This window comes from Melanostigma gelatinosum, assembly GCF_949748355.1.
Source record: "Melanostigma gelatinosum genome assembly, chromosome: 8".
In the NCBI taxonomy this organism is placed as follows: domain Eukaryota; kingdom Metazoa; phylum Chordata; class Actinopteri; order Perciformes; family Zoarcidae; genus Melanostigma; species Melanostigma gelatinosum.
The window spans coordinates 7,635,034-7,653,083 of record NC_136641.1 but is presented as its reverse complement, the minus strand read 5'-3'; the positions used below and the strand labels follow the sequence as shown (position 1 = coordinate 7,653,083).

Genomic DNA, 18,050 nt, shown 5'->3' with positions numbered 1-18,050 from the left:
ACAGTGTTGTTGGACACCGGGATCATGTCCAACTTGTTTGCTTCTTTCTCCCCAATCATACATTCCACCATCTCTCTGGCAGCTGGCAAGCTCACGTCTTCGGCGATTGTGTGCGGTAGCCCCTTTCTCGCTGTTCTGGAACCAGATATGAAGCCCGTAGTGCGTCATTTATAGACCAACACATGAATGAGACTGCAGTTGTTTTGGGCTGTTTTGTAACTCCTCCAATTTCGATATAAACAATGTAAGGGGCTTTTGACTTGCACTGGCATGCTTGGTGTTCAGGTGGCGACGTAAATAAGAGCTTCAGACTGTTAGCCAGAACCTCACTGCACACCACGCACTGTGGCTTTGGGGAATCTGCGTTGCCAATCCAAGTGAAGCCCAGACACAGATACTTTTCATCATATTTCCTCTTGTTTTTCCCAGTCTGATGCTCACTCTCGTTTCCTTCTATGACACCTTGACTCCGCGATGGGCCGATGTGCTCCCGATTTGTCTGTGCTGCACCTCTCCGTTCCCCTCGCCTCCGATTCCTCTCTCTCTCTCTGTCCCTCTCCTCTTTTACGACTGCTTCAGATGTCCCACCTGACAGCTTTTAAATTAAAATTACATTTTTTTTAAATATTTAATATTATTACACCATCAGACCGCCATTACACTTTTCCTCTCGCGTACCCCCTAGAGGCAGCTCGCGCACCCCCAGGGGTCGCGCACCCCACTTTGGGAATCCCTGCTCTAGAGGAAACATGTAACACTGCTTGCTATTGGCTTGCCTCAGCGGAAGGTGAACAACGAGTTCTTGTTTTATCGTTTGTTTTCCATTGTGTCTTGACAAGGCAATAGTGATAGTCGTGATAAGAGACCTTTGATGTCTCTTTCCGTTTGTGTTCTTATGTGTTGATTTCAAACTGAGGCGGCGGTTGTGAAAATGATGAAGCGCGTCAATTGAATATTCATGAAATGCTCTTTTTCAGGAGTTGCACATCCCTTTCATCATCTTCCTGTCACCCTGCCAGACATATACCCACTCTAGCCTCATCTTTCTTACATACTCAGTCGCTGCCTTCGCCATTAACCTTGTGCGTGTGGCCGACTGTCCCTTTCACGTCAATTAAAACTACAAAACGCACCATCACCCCCCCCCCCCCCCCCTTACGCCCACCTCCCCAGCCTATCCCATTTGCTCACACTCCATTGCCCTCAGCTCTGATAACTGAACCCTCTGTCTTATTGATTGGTGTGATCTCATCCTCTGAACAAATCCTCCTCCCCCCCCTAACCCCCCCCCTGCCCTCTCCTTCACAGCCGTCTACGAGAAGGCCGCCGGAGAGACCGAGGCCATTGCCTTTGACGGGCGGACGTTCATCGAGTACCACAACGCTGTTACGAAGAGGTAAGGGAGAGGACAAGGGGAACGTGCTCATTTATTCAGCGTCATCCAGCACCCCCATCGCAATAGCTATTAGCCAAATAACCCCTCTGTCTATCCATCTCCTCCCTTGGTGATGACAGTGTTGATGATATCATCAGTGCTAAGGCTTCAGGGTGAAGTAGGCGCTTGGCTAATAGCTCATTCCCCCCCCCCCCAGTCCCACCCGCCCACCCCGTCCGTGACAGCCCTGCTTCCTGCTTTTGACAGGATTTGGCTAATTAGCGAGACGGTTAACAATCACAGTGTTGCCCTGAGCACGCTCAGTTCGCTCTGCGGTCTCCTGCTCGCTCCCGGACAATCAGGACGATTCAACTTTTCACTGTATTTAAATATGTGTGTGACTGCTTTCTGTATATCTGAAACGCCCTGTGAAGTGAGTGTAAAATGTTGTTTTCGGACCAGGTGCAAACCCACCCCCCCCCTCCAAAATAAAACATGAAATGAAACAGCAACAACAAAAAAGTCCTCTCCCTTTAGGCAGCTGATGAGACATTTTTACTCTTCCATCCATCTACAAGGTTGCGCCTCCAGGTTGGCGTAAACAAAAAAATGTTGATGTGACGAACCTGAAAAAGACATCAAGCATACGGCTATAGCTATATCTATATCTTCGTCTCACAGCGCTTCACACAAACGCTCAGGTGTGACGAGCAGGCCACAGCCCGCAGATCATCACACCCCCGATGGGGACGCACAACTCTCGCCCACTCAGAAACAGCTGGCTGGACATTATGTGTGTGTGCGTGTGTGTGTCGCTCTGTGTATCTTTGCTGTTTGTCCGTGATCTCAGCGTTGCAGTTGTTTGATCTTTTTGTCCTGTCCTTCAGTCTGACCTCCCTTGTCGTTGTCCACACACGTGTTGTCTCATATGAATGTCCTTCGCTGTCTTTCCTTTTCACTCAAGCCAACTGACCAATGAGATCCCAGAGTAAGTAGACTTTATGACTGGGTATTTGCCCAGCTTCCAATCCAGCCCAACTAACAACAACCCCAGTAAAAAAAAAAGTTTGATAGTTAACCCAAGTAAAAAGATTAAAGTACATTCAGTTTCCAGTCATAATTTCCACACAGAAAAATCATCTTTACCGTTTAAGTCAGATTTTATATTAAAGCTCCATATCCATGATTTAATTTGACAGCTTCCATTACCCTAAACGCGTTTTGCAGTGTCATTAGATCCCTGCTTTTTCTTTTCCAGTGCAAAGGGAAGCATGAATGTGTGCATGAGAAGCATTATGCTCAACCCCTCAGAGAAAATAAATTGCTGTACGAAGAATGTGCATTTGATGCATGATTGTAACTCGTTTATAAGCAAAATGAATTGCCATGCACTTTACACTGAATCTGTTATGTGGGGAATCAACGAGACCTCTTGAAACCTGCAAGAGGAGGATGCACTAAATACCCTGGTGCCTGTAGACTTTATGCTTGGGAAAGCCCTCAGTCATGACTCCGTTATTAAGGGTTTTTCTTCCAGCTTATTAGCTCGGGAAGTAACCTCCTTTAAAAAATAAAAATTAGACAAAACTGAATTCAGGTCAAATTCAGCTGACTGGAATCGGCCCAGTGTTCCAATCCGTGCCAGGGCTTCTGTCATTTTTGTTTTTTGCCAGATCTCCAACTGTAAATTGTGAATAATTGCTGAGTCCTACAGAGAGGCAGTGACATGTTAATCACAGATGTGTCTCCCTTTTGTCCGATTGAGAGCTCTGCGCAGCATCAATCTCACTTAGCGGGAGGGGACAGTGGTCCTTGGAGAGCCAGACTGTCAAACGTTTAATGGATGTCACATTTACTAAGAGCCACAATGAGCCCTGGCGCAGCACTCTGAAGGCGTGGCGATCAATTCGGCCTGATTTGATTTTGTAAAGGGAATGAAAAAACATTTCTCGAGAGCGCCATTAAGAGGCGAGGTGAGGCCAAAATATCAAACGCTCACCTTGGGTTAATGCCGCTGTTACTATTTACGGCACCGTTTGATCGCACCTCCCCTCACCTCTCTGCCCATATCTGAACGCTCGGGTCGATTTGCTCAAACCCCATTATTTCAGTGGCAAATCCGATCTGGTCACGACTCTCAACTGATATGGCGCTCGACCCCATTTTTTGACAATTGCCCAATTTTTTTCTCATCCACGGCATCCATCTCTAGACAGACGGTAATAGCCGCTGCACCGTGGCGGGCTGCGCCATAAATATAGAGGAGGACGCTGACTTAAAGTCGTATTTTACCTGCGTGGACACTGACCGTGAGTGTACTCAATCTTGATGCTCACATTAAACAAAATAAATGCTTTATCCCAGGGCATTTTGGTGCATTAGTCTCCCATCTTGATCCGACTAGTTCCCTTGAGAACCTCCTTGTGGTGTGATCAGGGCTAGGCTGCACACTTCCTGTGATCACACAACAGCTATCGACTGTTGACAAGGTCGATACTGTGGTACAGCAGACAAGTTGTGCTTTTTGCAGCTCCAGGTCCAAAACCCAGACCTCCTGTGAGTCTCCCAGTGGGGCTCACAACGTCCTTCCTTCCCTTCCTCCCTTCCTTCCTTCCTTCTTTCCTCCTGGCCTCGTGCGCTTACACTGCATGCTGACTTTCTCCCCCCCTGCTCCCTTTAAGTCCCGAGTCTCTGGAGAACCCATCTGACCAGAGGTGAGTCTCTCAAAAGCTTTTAGACTTTGGTACCGTCCACTCGCCTCCTCATCCTCCCCTCCTCTCCAGACAACCCCTCCCTGACCTCTCACAGGGCTGAACCCTCGTCCGCGGGGACAACATATTGTTTCCATTATTGAGATAGAGTTACCAATACGAGTCACAAAGAGCCTCTGCTTCAATTAATTCGGAGATTCGGAGCTGTGATAATGGCACAAAACCAGCCAGAGCTGCTCTTTGCAGCAGCCGTCCTCCTGATAGCTTTTAGTATTATTCTAACCGCTACTGCCACCTGCAGTTGAATCGGAGGAACAGCACTCTGGAAGTTTGAATACATGTTAAAAGTAGATAATAAATAATAAAACAAATTCACTGATGATACGCCAGCGGTCTGTGAAGTCAGTTGGATGTGAGAGTTAGAATGCTGTGCGCCGGCGTTATTTTATTCATTTTATATTCAGCATTTTTAATAACCATGACCTTATCACTGACAAGCCGCTCCAATGGAGATGCATTGGGCCCTGTAAGCTCTGTGAGGGTTTGCCAGGGGAGGGTTCACTGAGCTGTATTTGCGTGACTTTCTTTTCTCTCTCTGGAGGAAAAAAAAGATTCTCTTAAATCATTTTTTTTTTTCTTCTTCTTCATGTTTACCTCAGCGGATTTAGTTTATCAAGGGGGTCAAAGTCTCCAAACTCAGCATGTTTTTTAAATTCGATTTTCTGATTCTTTCCTCCGCTTCTGCTGAGGTGAACCAGCCGTACTGTTGGCCTCACCTCGGGCCAGCAGTTGATACACTCCAAAGATAAATATCATCCCATTGCGTGTACACCCGGCATTCTTTTTATTCTTGCTCATTAATGAAAAGAAAACACTCAGAGAAAATGATTGAATACTTCTTACAGCGTAAGGAGAAGTTGCCATACTCAGTTTCTCTTTACCCCCTCCCATTTCCTGTCCTGTTTGTACTCCCATGAGCCTCTCTGCTTGCTATGCTGACTCCTTTGTCTTGTTGTCTGTCTTGTCTAATCTTTGTCTCCAGCTCTGTGCTGCTGTTTGTGTTTTCTAAACCCACGTGTCATTGGTTCTTTGTCGTACGTGTCCTCACCTTGTCTTTGTCTTTGTGTCTAAATACCCTTTGAAGAAGGTGGTAGTAGATCCATTTGGCAGATGTGCAGAGAATTGCACAGGTGCTGATTGATGACATTGCACACACAGTCGTACACACACACACACACACACACAGACATGCAAACTGAGGGGATGACTCTCTGGACGTCTACCATGTCGCTGCTGGACTCACACAGACCTCAGGGGCTTTGTGAGTGTGTTTGTATGCAGGAGTGGATGTTGTTTGTGTATGTGGGCACACATACAGCAGAGACAGTGCGTCTCAGGGATAGGTGGACGTCGCCCAAGTCTCTGCATCCACATCACCCCCGCAGTGTAGCAGTCAAGACACTGGTGATCAAACAGCTGCCGAAACAACACACGTACACACACACAGAGCAACACAGGAAGCACTGAGTAGCAATGCAGTTCAGGCTCAGTAGGATGTTGGGATGTAATAGCAAAACAGCCCCCTGCTCCTCTTAAACTCAGTCTGCATCCTTAAACATCCCTGTGGCTCTGCTAGTGTGAGGCTGTGGATGCCGAGCTACATGTGCTGGCACACAGAATCCCGTGTCGTTGAATCACAGCTAATGCATCCTCCAGACAACAGACACGCACATGACAAGAGCACCGACCGAGCCACGTCAGCCGCGCCAAAGATCAGACCTCTTTTTGACGAGTTGGACCAAAAAGCTGATTGATGCATTTCCTCTTCTCCTAGCGAGAAGGCTCTGCTGGTGAACAAGTTTGAGCTGAGCATCCGGACGGAGGCGACCCAGGGCCTGGTGCTGTGGAGCGGGAAGGGCGTGGAGCGCTCCGACTACATTGCCCTGGCCATCGTGGACGGACACGTCCAGATGACATACGACCTGGGCTCCAAGCCCGTGGTGCTGCGCTCCTCGGTGCGCATCGACACCAACCGCTGGATACGCATCAAAGCCAGCAGGTAAGATGGGAGGCGGCGGGTAGCTGGGGATCAGTGAGCGAAAGCCGGAACAGTTAGACCGGGATTAGACTTAATCCATATTGTATTTGGGTTTGCTGCAAACCGGGTGATCTCTTGCATGAATTGTCTGCTTCTCAGTGATCCCCCGCACCGAGATGACTCTGATTAATTTCAGATTCAGGTTATTTTCATGCCCGGTCATGCATGAGTATGACGCATCGAGCATCGATTTGCTTAGACACGTCAATGAACGTTCAAAAAGGAATGACACGCGGCAACATCCCAACACTTTTTAGCACATGATAACAAATGTATACAGGAAATAACTCACAACAGTACATAGAGTAACACATACACTGTACACACACAGTATACATACATTGATCCCATTTGATGACTTATACATGATGTAATATATGCACTTTGCACAGAATCAGCTGCAATAGTAATACCCTTATCCCGTCAGTTGACACTGTGCTTTGGTAGAGAAGTTTCCCATCACAATCACAATGAATCAAATGACTACCAGCTGATGATAATTAAGGCTTGATGACATGTTTTATACCCACAGCATGTGTCTACAGTGTACACATAAACAACCCTTAGATTGGACACACTGACACATGTTTTAATTTGGATAATCATTTACACGCAATACTTTGTACCACGCAGTGATGTCACATTAATGGATTCCTTCATTAGAAACGGATTAACTGCTTGAGCTTTGAGGATGACCCACTTAACACTTTCCACGCGACCTCCGCTTTATCGCCGCTGAACATTTGCCGCCAGCACGACTGTCCGTTCCGAAACCTCACGATCCCGGGTTTACGGGGAGACCACATGAGCTGCTGGAAGATGACAAAGTTTGGATGCTGATGAGGGTGTACAACTAGCAGCACGTTGGCACACAGCTCACATTGATGTCTGTGTTCGCGGCTTGCCTTTTTTAATGACACTCTCTCTCTCTCGCTCGCTGTCGGGAACCCACTTTAATGGGTCCAAATCCCCCCCCCCCCCTCGTCACAATTCACACAAGTGTGCTAATGCGTAGTGCAGGGCCACCTAAAGCGAATGGCGCTCTAACGGCATCTGTTAGCCGGTAGACCGGCACATTTAGAGCGCTGCTTGGCAGAGGCGGTTATGCGAGTGCTTAGTGTGCTGGCAGTGCCGCGATGGAGTCTTGATGCTTCAGATTAACAGAAACAAGCAATTTACAGCCATTGACTATGACATGCATGCGTCAGGCCGACTTCTGAACTCTCTTTTTCTTTCTCCTCCTCAGAGCACTTAGAGACGGCTCTCTACAGGTCGGCAATGAGGCAGCGGTAACAGGGTCATCGCCTCTGGCAGCAACACAGCTGGACACGGACGGAGCGCTGTGGTTGGGTAGGTGCCCACATATCTAAAGAAAAAGAATACAAATTTGAAAATGTATCTTCGAATGCCATACAGTACATCAAGTCAAGGGAATACTTGTATTTCAGTCGTACACTTCCATCCTAGCCACTGGTGGAAGGCTGGCAAACGAATGAGCACATGAACTCATTGGCATTACAGAGGAAGAGTCTCTGGCAGGGAAAGAAGATTGCGATTTGGGCAAAAAAATGCTCCTAGCCTATTCAGGTATTGAGTTGGGAAATGAAAGGCTATCTGACTAATTCAAAAGTTGTCTGCGCCTCTGAATTGAAAATGACCAAAGTCGGCCCGTTATCTACCTCTTCAATTTGGTCCGAACTCTGCTCAGATAAATGGTTTTTCAAAGAACACACACTGCAGGGCGAGATTGAACATTCTGAGGAAAATAACGTTGACGGCGAAATAATGTCAGACTTTTCTGTAAAATGTACAGCGGCAGTTAGAGGCAGGTTTGAGAGGAGAAGCAGCCTGAGTGACATTTAAAGAGACACGCTGCATGTAGCGGTGCACGACAAACACACACACACACACACACACGGGGAGGCAGCGCAGTGGAACAGGTGCTGAGCAAGAATACATAATCCTCACACAAGCCCTCCCGTCGAGAGGCCCGCTCCTCTTCAAATCCGCTTTTCACTGTTCATCATTAATTCATCTGAAACTTGCATGAAATTAGCCCCGTCGAGCGCCGATTCTGAGGCACGCAATCCGATTAAAGGGGGCAGGGACAGGGGCTGTAAAAGGCTCGACGGGGATGTGAACTCTCAGCTTCACAGATTCAAAAAAAGAGGAGAAAACAGGGAAGAGAAGGAGAGATGGAGAATGTGGGGGAGGCAGGGGAATTTCGACAAATAGTGAACGTTTTTTTTAATCACTTATCTCTTGTGGTATCGAGCCACTACAATGGAGGGGATTTGGTTTGCACACAGCACTCAAACATTTGACTTGAATCAAATTGAACAGCAACACTTCTTTTCAGAAACAGTCTTCTTCAATGTGCTGTCAACTGTTTTTTATTTGGACTATTTCTGTGACGGCAAGTAGTTTCAAGTTGGGTGATTTGTCCCTTTCACATTTAGTTTTTTTACACAAAGCAGCGTGTCAAATTAAAAGAGCCTTCTCTCTCTCTCTCTCGTCTGTCTTAATGCTCTGGCTGGTATGCAGGCTCTCTCTCCCTTTGATCATGGCGGTTTGACAAATAAAGTGTCAACCTGTCCTGTACATCAGCTGGCGTCACCGTGCACATTTAAAAAAAAAAAAAATACAACGCCTGATTAAGACAAGTAAACTGTACCAGAAATACATTGTTCTACCAAAAATATTTCCGGTACGGCCTTTTGATGACATTCATTTGTTATGAAATCCAAATCTTTATCCTGCTGTGTGATCTTTAAAGGGGCACTGCGTGCATTTTCACAGGGAGGTGAGTTCACTCGTCATGTAGAACTCCAAGGCTGTGAAGTCAGCTGTGTAACTTCATCAGGGGATATCATAACAGCAAGCCTGCGTTACAAACTGAGATGGAGGTCAGGGGAGGCCTGATCAAACACTGCTATTGGTGTACAAAATGCACTGAAAGAGTTGCTACTTTAGAGTGTAGTGTCTCAGTTGTTCCCCTGCTATGGGTGGAGGGAGTGTTGAGGCACAGCTGCATTAACCTCCGTCTCCGTCTCCCCTCAGGTGGTCTGGAGGAGCTGGCGGTGGCCCGTCGGTTGCCCAAGGCCTACAGCACCAGCTTTGTTGGCTGCATCAAGGACGTGGTGGTGGACGGTGTGGAGCTCCACCTGGTGGAAGACGCCTTAAACAGCCCCAACATATTACACTGCTCCGCCGCCAAATAAACCAGCAGAGACAGAATACTGAGAGAAACAAACCCTCCCGCTCGCTCCCTCCATCGCGCCCATGTCTCCTGCTGTAATTATTTTCTATTTTTGTATACTTTTCATCGCTTTTTATATGGAAAGGAAATGAATATGTTTGTTTTGATTTTTGTTTGATATATTTTCTTCTTCTTCTTTTTTTTTTTTCTGCACCTCCATAAACAGAACACACTTTCTTCATTCTTAACTGCCCCGGCCCTTCATCTTTCTCAAAAACGCAGGCATCTCTGTGAAAAAGAGATATTTTATTCTTGTCAGTTTTGTTGTTTGAAAACAAACGCCAACTTCAAAAAAAAAAAAAGAAAAGAAGAAGAGTCGCCTGCTCCTTTTCCTCGCTCATTACTTGAACACTGGTGGACCTCGCCGAAGATCTCTGGTTACTGCCTTGTCTTGGTGCCATATATATAAATATATATCGTCCACATTCCCCAAGCACGGCCTATACATCCACGAGTACAAAGACACATCCATTCCCCCTGTGGGAGCTGCACGCAGTGCGCTGTGGCCGGTGTGTGCAGCTCTTTGATGCTGCAGCCAGCTGGCGTCTCCAGTCAAGAAACTCTACAATCAGCCCCCGCTAGCCCGCTGTATTTTCCTCATGGGACTTTTCAGATATCAGTCAAGCTGCTACAGTGAGAAAGTACGGAGTCCAAACCACTCCATCATCCCCCATCTCACAGCGCCGAAAAGAAAAAAGAAAAGAAAAAACTCTCCACTCAATCTGAATCCCATCAGAGCCTTTAGTTTTGAAATATGACTCACTTACACTGCAACCCGACATGATGGAGAGAGCGCTACATTCCACAACGACTCGCATTATCATCAGTCATAAGTCGAGACATGAATAAATGTTATAAATATAGAGTATATAAATATTACCTGAGACTGTGAATATGTACGATGGGTTCTCCTCAGAGAGTTGTGCTTCTCATGTACTGTTGTGCGTTCTGTTTTACAAGCCGCAGATGTAACTAATGATGACCACTATAAATGCATGCACTTCTGCAGTGTTGGTTTGAATCTGGTTTGTTTTATTTACATTTTGTTCCAAAAAAAACTAAAAAAACTAAACTTTCTAATTTGGAAGTGTCACTGTTTTGGGGTTTCTTTGGTTTCTTTGCAATGACTACAAAAAGATTACTTTTGTTTCCTCGTATTTCCACTGATGTGATTTCAGAAACTACAGAGCTCAGAATAATGTTTTGCATTCCTTCATTCTTTGTGTCATTTCTCGTCTTTTCCTTTCTTTCTTTTTCTTGGGAGCAGTTAGTTTTGCAGGACTTCTGCAGGCTGGTACATAAGGGGAAGAGTTGTTACCATATCGGACCTTGAGGAGGTGCTGAAAGCAAGGACTGAAGAAAAAGGACAGACAGAAAGGAGGCGAGGAGAGATACTGCCCTTGGGGATGTCCTGTCTAACAACAATCAGTTGTCAACACAAACAAAAAAGCTTAAAAAAAAACTGCCTGAGACTTCATTTCTTTTGCTATCTGACCTAGGAGCATTCCTGGAGGAGTCTTTTTTCCCCGGCTGTTGAGAGAGAGAGAGAGAGAGAGAGAGACTGTGACGTTGTTGTGACCTTTTGAAGCCATAACAGCCGCAAAAATGGGAGGAGATGCATAATCCCACAGTACTTGCAAATTAACATAGTAACGCATGGGTTTGTATTACCAGTGCGAATTCTGTACCCTTCAGTGAACCGATGCAACGCGGAGTCGTCTTTGCTGAACCACAATAAGCTGCGACGACCGACTTAAGGACACTTTGTTTTGATATGAGAACTTTGGCAATATTCTGAGACAAAATCATGCCTGTTCGTGGTTGAGTATCAAATGGTCTTGTGCTTTTTCTTTCTTAAGTTCTTAATTATGTTTTCCTTCTTAAATCATCACACAACCTGTTTTTGTACAGCCCTGCAATTTCTAAGTGTAAATTTAGCAACATGTGTTATCTGTGGAGGTTTATGTTTTTTTAGTAATATACACTGGAACCGTATCTGACTTGTCCGCTCGCCCCCACACGATGATGTACTCGTGTCCATGGGGGAGGGACAGCCCTATACAGCTACAGCTGTGTTGTGTGTGTGTGTGTGTGTGATCACGCTCCGAGTGTCCACACTGGACCAGGAAAGCCTTTTCCTGGTGTCCCCCAAAAAGACACGGTGAAATTCCAGCACTCACTCTATTAACCTTAGGCCGGTGTTATTTCACCACAGCGCTCTTTGAATTTGATCCATTCAGGTGGTGACGCTTAACAAAGGAGAGAGCCCTGTGTTTTTGGCCCGACTCGAGAACAATAAAGACAATTGCAGTCTGTGGTTTGGGTGGAAACTATTTGCCTTAAAAAAAAAAGGGTCACCTGGACTCTGAGCAGGTGACAAAGACGTCATCCATATAACCGTTTCCTTATTTTAGCCAGTGTATTAGCCTCATCCCCATAATGTAAAGGAGTAATACATCATAATAATAATGATAATTATATTAGTAACAATGCTCATACACAAAAAAGAAATCCCAGGGGGCCTCTGCCAATATCCCCTCTGGCTTTTTACAAACAATCTTCTATTTACTGTTTTTTGAATCTTTTCTGTTCCTTATTTATGTCTACATGTGGATTTCCCTCCATGTCTGGCCTCTGTAAACTACTGTCTGACTGCGCAAACCTCCTCAACGGGCAGTGCACCGAGTAAGAGTGGCATGACCTGAACATTACTAACTTTATGACCTTTGTCTTGTGTTCCTACCACCATGAAATAAAATGTCAACCAATGGAGCCCCGTTCTTGTCAGACGTCTTGATTTTGTCACACAGTCTGGAGTCGATTTGCATTTCCACGAGTCTTTAAATGGTAAAGATGGTGCTGTTCTACATTACATTACATCAACAAATCCTGTGAAAAGATCAAAACCAACAATGTGTTCGTTTGTCTCTCAATGCTTTCCAATTTCCTGTCAGCCCCAAGCCCAATCCTTCTGAAGATGTAAATCTTTAAAAACAGGTCACAGATACATATACTTCTTTTTTTTTAACGGCTCAGTAATTTCCTAAAGCAGGCGGGCACTGTATTTTTTTACAGGAGTAAATAGTGTATTTTTTGGGGGACTATTTTCAGATGTGGATTAATACACAATTGGTGTGGTTTGAGTAATCGCACCAGGATGGTGTAGTGGTAGTGACTCAAAATAAACTACAGTGCCCAAGTTGACATTTTTATGTCCTGAAACTAACAATCGTGTTAAAACCAACGCTGGCTCAACAGAAAGCCTTTTTTGTCTTTTAACGTTACTTGCACTGTACCTTTAAATCTCCGGTCTGTCTTAATGAGAGCTTTCTGCTCACATTTTGATAAAAAGTCCAAGAGAAACAGTGTTTCTCCAAATCAAAAGAAAATTCAAGTCTCCGCGCTCACGCCGTACACACATCAATACTCAATATTTCTGGCAACATTGATATTTACTTATTATAATTGAACTCAACTTCAGCAGTCTGTAGTGCCCTCTTGCTTATTAAAAGCCTGGAATTCAAGAGCAATAAAGCAACTATCGCACAGACTCATAGAGCGTTTTCATTCAGCCTGAGAATGAATGAGATGCATGTATTCCTTGCTAATGACAGAGGACACCGCTGTTGTGTTAATTATGAGATGATGTAAAGGAAATAGTACTGCTTAGTGGGGGATCCTTCTGGGGACAGATTGCTTCCAAGTTAATAAGCCTAAGTAGTTTGATTAAAAAAAAAAAACACGAGATACATTTATAGAACTGAATTATGAAATAGAGGATCACTGCTCGGGTGACGCCCAGCGGAGCTAGAAGGTTGAGACGGCTCGGGGTTATGTGTCTTTCGGAGGACACGGGATTCACAGAACCGAGTTTGAGTAACGAGTTGAGAGGAGCTGCAGAAGGAAGAGCTCAGAGGCAGCCAGAAAAGATGTGCGGTTTCAACACGTGTTGGGGAATGCAGCTTGTTCAAAGGCCAAAGTGGAGTTATGAATTATGCAACAAACTCCGGCCCTCTTGGGATGAAATTTCACCAGAGCCGCCAACCTGAGCCAAACACAGGCCCTAGAGTCCCCGACATCATCTGTTGAAGTCATCACTGTTTTTAGAAAATCACTGAAATGAACTTCCACGAATGTTTTCTAAAAATGTCGGACAGTTACTCCCCTGAAATAAAAGACTGGCCCTTGTTACATTTCACCCCCTTTTGTTGGATAAAGTTCCTTTCTCACAGCTTGCGATGGCCCCAGCTGTCCAGCTGCATCACTCTCAGTATAAGTCCTCTTTGTTTCCCTGTCCCGGTTTTTTTTCAATCTTTGGATGGGCAGATTTGCAAGTCTCAAGGCAAAAGAGGTCAAAGGCCACAAGCCTATAGAAGCAGTCACCTCGGGGTAGATGGGACATCCTGGTTTCCATTCCCCTGGGTGGGAAACCAGGCTTTGTGCTTTTGAGTCTTTTTGTCCCCCCTAGACTCAACAGGACATCAGTCTGCATGGTGATAAAAGGTGAACGTTTTTGTCCGGGAACCCTGTCACAGCTTTCTACAATAATTGAAAATATATATACATTCTTTAAATAAGTTAATCATTAGCAAACCCCACTATTTTATTTTAGAGATGCGTGTGTATTTCTTTGTATTCTTCCAGGCATTTACTCTTTTCCTTTCTGTTTGGTGTAAAAACGAGTTTATTGTATTTAATATATCCAGATCATTCAAATGTAAAGTACGCATTGGAAATATCCAGCAAAAATAAAAACTATTCAATGTACCTCAAGCTTATTTCACTTTGCGCAGTCCTACAAGGCCGCTTCAAACCTTCACCTCAAAGCAGCAGCTTCGGGGTTAAAGTTATTACATCTGGATTATGTTTCCATTACAGACAAGGGACCCTGTTTAATGGCCACAATTACAATGTTTAAGGTCATGACCTCTCGGAATCGTACCCCCAACACAACAACACAAACAAACAGTAAAGCACAGCTTCATTGACCTTTTTTCTCAGACATGTGCTGAAGCCAAAGTGAGCTAATTCACCCCGGTTACCTCCTGTCGCTGCAGCACTGAAATAGTTTCCCATCGTCCTTAAAGCCCACGCAAGACATACACGGGGTATCTCAACCACACAACAACTGGTAATGACTTTGTTTTTTCGTATCAATCACGTTTAGTACTAAACACCTAATGTGCACTCAGTGTTATCCCAATATTCAGTCATTTCTCACCCTCCTCATCAATTTCCACTTTGTATCGATCAGAGACTAATGCCCTTCCATTGTGCGACACGATTGTTTGAACTGCTCATGAGACCCGAACAATGAACCCTATGTTCAAACCCGTGTGTCCTGCCTCAAGCACATTTCATCTGGCAGAGGAAAGAGGAAAACAGCTACTCTGGGCAACAGAAATGCCACGGAGAGAAGAAATTCCCTCTCCATCATCTCGGTGTTTGTATGTAGGTTGCAGCAGCACACTGGGTCAAACAGTGGAAAAGCAAATCCATAGATGTGAAGCCGGTGAGCTCACAGACAATTGCATAAGCCCATCCATCCCCCAGTAGATTAACCTCCACTGATAACCGCAGGCTGGTGACGTCAATGCTGCTCTGCCTCGCTCTCTCTCTCTCTCTTGCTCCTCTCCCACACCACCAAGTCCAGAGCCGGGAGGCTGTCCCATCATGAGGGTACAACACGAGAGGCGGTATATAGACCTGCCTTATCTTTCAGAAGGCAATAGCAGAGCTTTACAATAGCTAAATAAATAAATAAAATGGCACAAGTTAATTACTTTTGCATTATTTGTGAAAATAAAATAAATCAATGGGCAACAAAATTGTGAATAATACTAAGAGCCAGCCTTTATTTTGCAGTACCCTACACTACAAATAGACAGGTGTCTGACTTTTAAAGGACATTGCAAATACTAAAAACTTGAATCAATAGGTCTTTCATTTTTGCAACTCTTCATAGTAAACTTTTAGCACAAGCAAAGTCCATTCTTCCATGTTACAGCATGGACAGCAGCTTTACAATATGGCTGTGGTATGTTTCAGCTCCTTCAACAATTAACAGCTATACTGCCACAGGTGTGCGGTTTGGGGTGTTTGAGGATTTAATTAATGATCTGTCTATGCATATTTTTCAAGGGCCCTTATAGTACAAGTTTGAGGCCCCTGATATTGACATAGAAATGCAGACTTTTCACAATGTTTTCTAAGTGCATCAAGGTAGCTAGGGTGAGTCTGAACAGGACAGGAAAAGAAGCTTGCCGTGCAAAATAAAAGTCCAAACGTCACAGTTGATAAAATAGGAAGGAGGCTAAGCTAAATAGCCTCCGAATTATTCAAATTAATTAGCCTTTTTTTAATACTGTAATCAAAAATTGTATGTTATTATGATTTATATTTTTACTTGAAAAAACAAATCCGAATAAAGATAAGACAGAATCAGAATACTGCGGCATGTAAAGGAAACATAAATACGTTAATAAAATAATATAGAGAGATGTCATAAACAGGAATATCTCATCAATATCTGGTCAAATCGAACATAAAATCCACCTCGTTGAAATGAGCCTACAGACAAGGCCCTTGTTTTGAAGGCGCTTACCGGAAGGCGTGTCAGTAGTTCTGTGTTGCTGCACGCGCAGATTCAACAGATCGCTCACTCTTCACAGCGACTCGGCAGAGGCGAAAGGGGGAACGTTTGTGGACACTTGACAGCTTTCAGAGACTGCTATGACATCTCGCAGGTAAAGTCGAGTGTGTTCGTTTTTGAAACTGTCATTAATCGCTTCGTGATATTTAACAGCCCCCTCTTTACTCCGCACGAGCGGCCAGAGATTGTACGCGCGAGACTGAACTAAAGCTGCCAGCAAAGAAAGCAGGGGCGCCTCAACTTTTTACGTGCTACGTACGGATCTCTGCAACACGCGCACTTGACGCCTCATATCCTGAATTTCTCCCAAAGAATCTCCATTCTACGTTTGCAGTGTTAATTGTGATTTTTTGCACAAGAGTTCATATAACTGTCTTTGCTTGAAAAGTATGATGGAAACAAACGGTGACAACACATTAGCTGCTGCAAAGTGAAATAACAGTGGAATCAAATCAACCTCGGGCTGCTCTGTTTGTCACGTTTTTACATTAATTTGCATTGTGTGCGCGTGCAACGTTATTATATGTGGTGTGATTTGTTTCGGACCTTACAGTTAACAACATGAGCTCCTTACACTTGTTTGTGTTGATGCAGTGCACACGTTGTGCTGTTTCTGTCTCTGGCTTCTCTGCATTTAAAAGAGCACTTAAGTAAAACCCCAGAAAATAAAAAAAAATGAATTTATAGATGAGAATATTATAATATATATTATCTGTACCAGGTCTCCACATAATGTATTGTCAAGAACCACAACAACAATGAGTGACTGGAGCTTAAAATCAATAACCATAAAAAACTACATGATAATAGTAGAACAACTAGTCGATACTAATACCAAATGCATACCTGTAGTAGTAATAAAATATATAATCACTATTTTTATATTCAGGTCTGCTGCCTTATTATTGTGTACGGTGTGTATATTCTTGGTCCTCCTCCTGCATATTATTAACCACATGCACACATGCACACCAGTGGACGAGTAATGATTTGTAGTTCTCTCTGAAATATTGACCGGCTTAGCTGATGTGTGGAATTGAGAGCTATGCTGAACCCTATAAACATGAGTGGATACATGTACTGGATGTAGCAGTTATTTAGAGTTTGCATTATTGATTTATATAATGTCAGCTTTGGTGGTTTACAGTACACAGTAAGGAAGTGCACAGTATTATCTGCAGCAAGTACAACTTATAACAACCGAAGTGTTTGTTATTTGAGGTGAAATGTTGCAGAGAAGCGTACTCTTCTTATTCACTCACATTATAGCTCGTTGTCAGCACAAGCGTAACAACTGTTCTTCCTGGTACAGATTTCTACGCAAGGTGACCTCTGAAATGTTGACTCAAGCAATCGGCGTGTCTCTTGACCACTATGGCTGTTGTGGACTCAAGAAAATGCAATGTTGGCAAATCAGGGAGTTTATAGTTGATACAAAAAGCCTCCCGCTATATGGGTGGAAAGGATCGCAGATGTGTGGAACCGCACGGGCGTTTGAAATGTGACTGTTGTGTCCTGGAGGCCTTTGGAAGGTAAAGATGTGAGGGTGAAATGAGGGCGCAGACTAAGGCCAGTCGACTGCTTTTAACAGAATCCAACTTCACTAAACACAAAGACATATTTCTCCTCCGACAGAACCAAAAGTGATGGGTTCTGGCTGTTATTTGGCAAAACTGTGTTGTTGTTTTTTTGACAATATAATCTAGCTGGATAAGGCTTAGACCGTGGTGCATCAAGGGTACGCTGGCTAGTTGCAACATGTATACATACATCAACCACCTCAAACTCTAAACTCACTTTTATTTTCACTTCCAAGTACTGCATGTGGTGTCACCGGTGAGTTGTCACAGATAGGAACAGTGGCAACAAACTATGAGAATAAGAACTATTAGTGCCACCATTTCTCCCTTTTATTTGTGGACATTTATTTATTTATTTCCCAGACATTCTTGATG

The 18,050-nt window shown here is 44.3% G+C and overlaps 2 protein-coding genes across 7 annotated transcripts in view; both read left to right on the top strand.

The window, feature by feature from the left end:
* Positions 1-12,215, top strand: part of agrn (agrin) — a gene marked incomplete at its 5' end in the record, with an annotated part of 228,243 nt that extends 216,028 nt beyond the window's left edge. For all 5 annotated transcript variants that reach the window (XM_079273779.1, XM_079273781.1, XM_079273778.1 and 2 more), the window contains 4 exons: positions 1,309-1,396; positions 5,921-6,145; positions 7,431-7,534; positions 9,245-12,215. In XM_079273779.1, coding sequence (XP_079129905.1) covers positions 1,309-1,396; positions 5,921-6,145; positions 7,431-7,534; positions 9,245-9,405 — 578 coding nt within the window. In that variant the 3' untranslated portion in view covers positions 9,406-12,215. The remainder of the gene's footprint in view (positions 1-1,308; positions 1,397-5,920; positions 6,146-7,430; positions 7,535-9,244) is intronic.
* Positions 12,216-16,129: 3,914 nt separating this feature from the next.
* Positions 16,130-18,050, top strand: part of ptpn11b (protein tyrosine phosphatase non-receptor type 11b) — a 31,790-nt gene continuing 29,869 nt past the window's right edge. For both annotated transcript variants that reach the window (XM_079273439.1, XM_079273438.1), the window contains exon 1: positions 16,130-16,189. In XM_079273439.1, the coding sequence (XP_079129565.1) occupies positions 16,176-16,189 (14 nt within the window). In that variant the 5' untranslated portion in view covers positions 16,130-16,175. The remainder of the gene's footprint in view (positions 16,190-18,050) is intronic.